This window comes from Nicotiana tomentosiformis, chromosome 1 (genome assembly GCF_000390325.3).
Source record: "Nicotiana tomentosiformis chromosome 1, ASM39032v3, whole genome shotgun sequence".
Lineage (NCBI taxonomy): Eukaryota > Viridiplantae > Streptophyta > Magnoliopsida > Solanales > Solanaceae > Nicotiana > Nicotiana tomentosiformis.
Window position 1 is genome coordinate 26,293,674 of NC_090812.1, and position 7,904 is coordinate 26,301,577.

Genomic DNA, 7,904 nt, shown 5'->3' on the forward strand with positions numbered 1-7,904 from the left:
TCCAATCCGAGTTTTGAAGACTTAATTCGTTCCGGGTTTGACTAGGACTCGGCCCACACGCTTAGGGTTTCTTCTACACATATAAATAGACCTAAAACACCACTTGGAGATAACGTTTTTTCAGCAGCCAGAGGCAATGAGAGCTGGTGGAATCACCTCTTGGGAGATAGAATCATCTATTTCTATATTTTTTCATCTTTACTCTGTATTTTAATTATGCAAAATATTTGGGATATTGTTACTATGAGTATGAGTAGTTAACTTCCTAATCTAGGGTGTTGATGGAACTTATTGAATGATGATTTTCTTGTTACGTTAATATAAATTTGCCGTAATATTTTCTCTATTTATTCAACTATATTATTCTTGTGGTTGATTGAAGGGCCCTCAATTAGCTGTACCTATTTAGTATGTATTACTCGGGAGAGAGTGCATATTTAGGTAGTTGTTGAACAACATCACTCCTAAACGTATATGAGGGATCAATACGAAGGTTTAAAGGTGGGTTTAGGGATAACGAAACTTTGATGCGATCGGAGTGAGTTGTACTTAATGCCAGCTAGCGTAATTCGGGAGAATATACCTAGTAAATTATGGTAATTACTCGGGAGAGAGTTACGACAGTTAGAGTGCTCATGGTCGATAGAGAAGACTTAGGCAAATTTATAGGAAACGTAGCAGAAAAGATTCCGATAATTGGGGAAATTATAACTCTAGACCTCCTTAATCTTATATAGAATTTCATCCATGTTAGTTGATAATTTTACTGCTTTATAATATTTGCTAGTTAATTAGTAGAAATAAAAATCAAATCTTTATAACTAGAAAATTATTTGAACTTGTGTTTCTTTGCAATATTGAACAGCTGTGGCTAAGCCTTAGTTCTCTGTGGGATTCGACTCCGGACTTGTAAACCGGATTATATTTGCAACGACCGTTTAGTTCTTTTTATAATGCATAGTTGGACGTCATCATTAACGTTTAAACTTTGTGACTAGTGATGACGAAAGTAAAAGAGATCCGATACAATTTGCGTTAAAGCGGGGAATTACAATAGATTTCTTGTCAAGTTTTCGCTTCAAGCATACAGGCCCACAAGTTTCAAGAAAGAAAATTTTGGGGAGAAAAGATGATAAACATCGTCTGCATGAGCTGTATGCCCACAACTTCTGGGACACAGTACGAGAGCTTATGGTTTAGTGGATAGAAAGGTTGCTGAGTTGATCCTTTGGAACAGTTGATGTTTGGCTGGTCGCTATAGATGCTAAAGGGAAATGACGACCATTTCCTCTTCTTTTTCTTTATATAAAAATGGTGTCGGACAGAACTTGCCCACACTTCGGCTATTCCACCAAATACATATAGACAGTTACCTTTCCCACAGCGGCTTAGACAAATGGGAAAAAGTTACAGTAATTCAGAGTAAAAAATTGGCAACCACACGAATTCAACGTCCTAACTACTGGAGATCCACTAAGGGGTCTTAACATTGTTTACAATCCAAAATATGATACAGAAGAAAAATGAAGACAAAAGAAGAAAAGGAAACCAAGTTGGTTTCTTGATACAAACCTCCTACAAAACGATCACTTTCAGAAAAGATCACAGGCACAGCAAATACTACTTATTTTCTTGGGGGTTCTTCTGCCAGTCAGTGCTGGAGGTTAACGAACAATTCAGAAAAGAAAACATCTGATGTTGCTTCTCTTGCTGAACCATAGCTATTTAGGCGCTTTTTTAGAGAACGTAGATCCCTCTCATCTTTGGAGGTCCTTTCCTGCAACATTTTCATGAAGTAAGGCCACTTAACTTTGAACCCAAAAGAATATACTATGAGCTTGATTTAAATCCCAAACTATAAAGTACCGGACTATCGGGCAGAGGATAGCAATTGGAGGAGATTGACCAGTCAGTTTTTTTATTTTTCTTAGTCTTTGAAGAGGATGGAATTACATGGTCAAAATAAACTATTAGAATATCAAAGTGCATGCAGCTTAAATTGCAGCAACTGGACGCACATTCCAACAAAACACAACATATGTTAGAAACAGAAAGCCAATTGCATAAAATGAGGACATACTACAATGCATTATTCTCTAAACAGTTTCGACGAGGTGATATGAACAGATAACACGGAACCAATTTTGTCGTAGAATACTCACATATGATTTCTTTAGCAGCAGTATGTCAACCAAGTATTGTAGCCACAGCACATTTGTCTTGGGGAAACTGTACAGGCAGATAAAAAAAGAAAAGAAGGCAAAAGGTCAAAATCCATAGTCAAATAATCCAGTCACTAAAGCCTTGGTGATTTGCATAACAAAGATACTTCTTAGGTGCTAAGACTTAGGTCTGAAATTCAGCCACACCATAATAGAATGCTACTTCATTTATCAACAAGTGATGGTCCGTGAATTATATAAGAACAAGAAGAAACAGACCAGTCCACAGTGTTATGACAAAAAACAAGCATGATTCGTCTTTGGCAGTCTAAAGCATACAAGTATGCTCTAGTACTAGAAACCCATTAACCTAGCATAGAACTTTTATTATGGGTTAGTTCCTCTGAATCTCCACAAGAAAATGAAATCCATGAATATAAGGCAAACACCATCAAACAGGAAAGCCTCCCGCTGATGGTTTCCGTGATTTAGAAAATTGGCCACCAATACTGTGCGCCAGAGGTCATTAAGCAGCAAAAGCTAACTGATTACAAGAGATAAAAGAATCTGCACGGTTGAAATTTTGGTTCAATTCAAATTCTCGGACAGCAGCTTTACACAAAATAGGATGTTATTTGAGTGGGGAATTCCAGACATCTAACTTGCCAACACTTTTAAACTGAAGAATTATGAATAATATTGTGGCAACATAAACCTTGAAATGGAAGAAAAATACATTATTGTTATAGTCAAATGTATTGTTATAGTCAAATGCAGTTTGCTACCTCCTGAAACAATTTGTTACTTGAAAGTGAAAGGACTAGCATTTATACCTTCCTTCCCAAAATTCGCCTGTGACATCTCTCATTTTCCTGTATGTATCAGACTGCAAACATGCCACAAAATAATGAAATATAAAAAGTATTATAACACCTGAAGATACATGGGACTTCTTTGGCGTCGTACCTGTTTATCTCCTTTTGGACCTTCAAAGAGTTCAGGGTCTGATGACAGGTCCAGAAAAAGTATGTCTTCCCCTGTTATCAGTATAAGAATCTCTAATCAATTCAAGTTAAAGATCGTGAAGGGAGAAAGAAAGGGTGAACACCTGTATTTATCCTTGAAAGAGTGAAGTCAATTATCGAAACCAATAATCCATATGTTCTGACATGTATTTCAATTCCCTCAAGAGTGAATTGCACCGTATCTAAACCTTTCCGACGTAATAGAATATTTCCCCTATGATAAGAAAATTGTTAGAGCACAGAAAAGTTCAACAACGCATTAATCCTACTCTAGATTGGAAAATATGACGAATAAATCATCACATGGAAAACGAACCAGTGCAAATCGCGATGTTCAAATTCATATGCAGCTTCGGATACAGCCAAAGCAAGAGTTATCTGGAGTGCAGATTTTGCAGTCAAGCAATTGATAATGAATGAGATATTTGGTTAACAATGCCAAAAGAAAAATATTCAATCACTTGCCTGGGCCAATAAACTCTTGGCTTCGTTGAAGTTCAAGAGCACAAAACTCTCAAGATCCTTCCCTCCATGTTCTTGAACGAAGACAACATAGTACTGCTTGCAATAGCTAAGTCAGTGGCACTTAATATTGTCTAAGTAATTATCCTCTTAACTGCAAGAAAAATACCAATCTGCCTAGACACAAGATCCACTCAAAGAATAGATGAACAATGGGAGGCAATTATTAGCAATTAGGAGAAAAGGAGTAAATTAAGCTTTGCAAGGAACCTGTTTTTTTGGAAATTCCTTAGGATGATCATTATCTGAACCATGCTTCACATCCCAGTCTTCCCACGCTTTTAATAGAGATGCATCATAATGGCCTTGGCACACCCTCATGCTGTAGAAAGGCGAAACCAATTGTACATGAGTGGTCAACAATTGCTCTTCTCCTACTTTAAGAAATAGTATACAATTGAGAGTGCAGAAAACAGCACGCAGGAGGAACTTCAATTTTACTTCTCAGAATATCAGTCATTAGAGGTGACGGTTATATATGGATGCTTATTTCAAGACTTATTTACTGATAAGGTTTTTACAAGAACTATTCCTCATTAGGTAGCAAAAGTTGGTAGTTTCATGACAGATTCTGAGGTTAAGCATAAGTTTAAACAGCACAGGCAAATTAAATCAGACAGGACCTTTAGATGTTCCTAAATGCAGATTTTGTCTTGAAACAGAGGTTCAGAACAAGGACCAAAAAGTTGAAAAATTGCTTTAAAGTTAACGAAGAATATATAAAACTTACTCCATTGTCTGTATAAAGGTGGAACAGGAATTCAGGAGATGACCCTCTTGAGCTCTTAAGCTATTAAGGGTACCGGAGAGTATGACCTCCTCAAGTAGTTCTTCTGATTTCTGAAATGTATCAAAACACAGATTTCGAATCAGAGTGACTTAAATATTTTCAGAAAATTGGTTGCTGACCCTATGATCATATGCATGTTACTTGGGCCGTATCTCAATTTAATGAAATTGGAACCTATTCAATTGCACAAGAAACATAATTGAACTGGATACCTTTTGAATTTCTCCATTTACTCGTAAATCTCCATCAAATGGGACAATTTTGAAGACATTTTCGCCAACCTTAAAGGCCTCACCAAATGTACCTTCGCCCACCTTGGCAATTGTTTGTGGCTCACTGCATTTGACATAGTTCAGTTTACGAAACTAGATGCTTTGGGAAATTAAAATTAAGAGCAAAATCAGACTGAATTAAGTCTATTGCCAACACAAATATGAATTTGATTCTTCATGAAAAGGAATGGGTACTAATTGATAAGGCCAAATTATATACATTTTGCGTTATATGTCTAATGATCCTAGTTAAGGTTTTTCAAAAGGCAAAGTTGACAGTTTCAAGTGATAATTGTATCAGCTGAAACAAAATATCATGTCAAACTCGCTGCTCCACAAGTACCAAAGACAGTAAAATCTGACTAAGAAGAAAGATATGCCTAGGAGATATTTGATTTGAGGAAGTAGAACAAAAGTGGAAGGGTCATAGGAGCCGCACCAATACTTTGATAGTATCTCCAGTAGTGTTAAAGGAGCAGACTGCCCACATGCTGCCAATAGAGCCAAAAATGGATCCCATGTGTGAGCATCCACTGAAGAAGGTCTGGAAGTCAGAGAAAGTTTACTAACACCAACATCAATATCTTCATAACCTTCCTCATCCATGGGACATATTTCTCCAATGGCTGTTTCTGATAAAGGCCGCCCTCCGGACACATCTTCATCTCTAGAACCAATGTGTTTGTTCTGGGTGGAGTACAAGCCAGAGGGAACTCGTAGTGATTTTTTTTCAGGCGTTTTCACGTTTGAGGATCCATAAATAACTCCACAAGCAGATTCTTTGCGAGAGGCTGGGGTTTCTAATATCTTCGATAATGAAGCTGGGGGTGCATAGGTATGGTTAAGTTTCTTAGAAATCAACCATTTCTGTAGAACTGAGGACAAACGTGATATAATGATATCGTCAGTTTGGACGCCTGTAGTCCATGTACTGCATTTGTTTGGGGAGGGGCTTTCTACCATTAGTTCAAAATCATCAACTTCTTGAAAATACGCCCGCTCCTTATCATAGTTTGCAGCTTCAACTTTTTTACCCTACAAAGTATGAGGAATTAGAAATAGACAACATGTGATTTTGTATGATAACCAAAATATTAGCTAACTGATGCCTTTTGAAAAGAAACAACAACTATATGGTGGCTTTGCAGGAGCTGGGAAATATTTTCAACAAATTACCCTTGGAAGAGGTGGTTTCGCTTTTCGTCCAGGCTTCCTTTTTTGAGGATGTAATTCAGCACATACAGTAGCAGCAACACTAGTTCTCCCTCTGTCAACAAAATAAAGCGACTCAATGCGAAAGACAAAAGTGGAAGAAACGAATAGCTAATTGGAATTCACGAATATGACAAAGAAAGAGAAGGTATGTACTAGGAATTACCATGTACATAACAGGGTGAGGAGGGGTTATGGATTCAATTAAAAAGTGAAGTCAAAGCCCCAGTAATTTCATCAACTTAGGGTACCCAGAAAAAGTTCTTAACAAGGAGACTAAACATAAACAAAAATCAGAGAACTGTTTACAGCTTCAAGTCTTAAACCCATTTTGTTGACTGAATGGGAAACGGATAGAATCATCTAGGTCGGGTAAGTTTGTATTGTTCTGGCAATATGTTTCCGCCAGTGAGCTAGCCTATAGAATAAGCTTTATTGCTAAGTACAAAACAATGAATATATACTGCCCAGACGCTGGAGGTAAGGGCTCTCCTAAAAATGATACATGGAATTTAGACAGCCTTTAAGCTTCTTACAGCAAGCATTCTTCAAAATTGCTGGTTGTTTGTCGTCTTATTACTCATAAACTACACATCTTAGTATAGACTAAACTGTTGCTTGTTTCAGTAAATCTGAATATTTGCTTCCAAAATAACCTTATCCCGGATTATTTCCATTTCTACTGAGCCAAAACTACTTATCAAAGAAAAAAATGAATAAGCTAAAACCACTACAAGCACAATCCTTCTAAGCATATCCAAAGAGATAGATTTTGATATCAGTGGAAATTTAGGGGGGAAATATAAAATTAGGGCAGAAGGCAAAACCTAGTAGAAAGAGAACGATTCCAACTAATTCGTTTAACAGGGAGAAAACTTAGCCGATTCTCGTAACTAGAATTTGAATTTGATTGCCTCCTGAAAACAAATCAAAGTAAAAAAGTTAAAGCCTTCAGCGAACCACCAAAACAAAAAAATAAATAAATAACATGGAAATTTGAGAACTGAAAAAACTATAAAGAGAAACCTGTCATCATCTTGGGGAATAATATGGGATTTTTGGCGGCGATATACAACAGCAATATTTGGTTCCCGAGGTTGATCGGAGGGACAATCAAATTGATGTTTTTCAGCAGCTATGAGTTCTGCCCACAAATCAGCTGCATTTCAAATTCCACCATGTTAGTACTACCCTAAGCATCTGAATCGAGATGGAAAATTAATTAGAGGATTGAAGAGTTTTTACCCGCTCGAGAAGTCATGGTTGTGCCGAATTTGAAGCGTCGAATTGTACCGTTGCAAATCAAATGTCTTGTCAACTGCAACTTAAAGTCTCTGAAGAAATTTCGAAGTGGGGACGATTGAGCGGGAAGAGAGACAATCCATCGGGTTTGGGCCTGACAAATGGGCTTATCAGTAATCTTGGGTACGCAGGTAAAATAATCAGAAATAGCTCGACTCTTTTTCATGTAAAGATATAATCCAAAAATATTTCAGCATAATATGTTGGAGTTCAGTATAATATGCTAAAATTTTATACTGGAGTTCCAACATATTATGCTGGAATTTTCAGTGTTGGAGTTTCACCATAATATACTAGAAGTTTATACGCATGAGCTCCATAATCCAGCATATTATGCTGAAATTTTTCATGTTTCAGCAACACAATGGCTATTTCTTAATGACTTTACGAACGTTGACTATTTTTTTATTTCCAGTCCGAAAACGGGTTAGGCCGTGCTATTTTCACGTATATAGGCTATCCTAGGCCCCATATACAGCCCAAAATGGAGGCCTGGCAGACTTGGACTGCATGTCTTTGTAATGTCTCGGCTTAATATCTCAAGCATAATAATTGCAGTGATAAATTTGTGAAAATAGCACAGGCTAACCAGTTTTCGGATTGGTAATCAAATAATAGC

General features: G+C 37.0%; 1 protein-coding gene across 1 annotated transcript; it reads right to left on the reverse strand.

Annotated features, from left to right (window-relative positions):
* Positions 1-1,446: 1,446 nt before the first annotated feature.
* LOC104090366 (serine/threonine-protein kinase haspin homolog) lies at positions 1,447-7,388 on the reverse strand. The gene is made up of 15 exons (XM_009595431.4): positions 7,229-7,388; positions 7,010-7,142; positions 6,811-6,900; positions 5,948-6,038; positions 5,211-5,806; positions 4,712-4,835; positions 4,440-4,549; positions 3,920-4,031; positions 3,653-3,745; positions 3,504-3,565; positions 3,271-3,401; positions 3,129-3,199; positions 2,996-3,048; positions 2,163-2,229; positions 1,447-1,777 (listed from the first exon to the last, which is right to left on the reverse strand). The coding sequence occupies exons 1-15, from the start codon at positions 7,242-7,244 to the stop codon at positions 1,652-1,654; spliced, it is 1,875 nt and encodes a 624-aa protein (XP_009593726.1). The 5' UTR covers positions 7,245-7,388; the 3' UTR covers positions 1,447-1,651.
* Between the last annotated feature and the right edge of the window lie 516 nt (positions 7,389-7,904).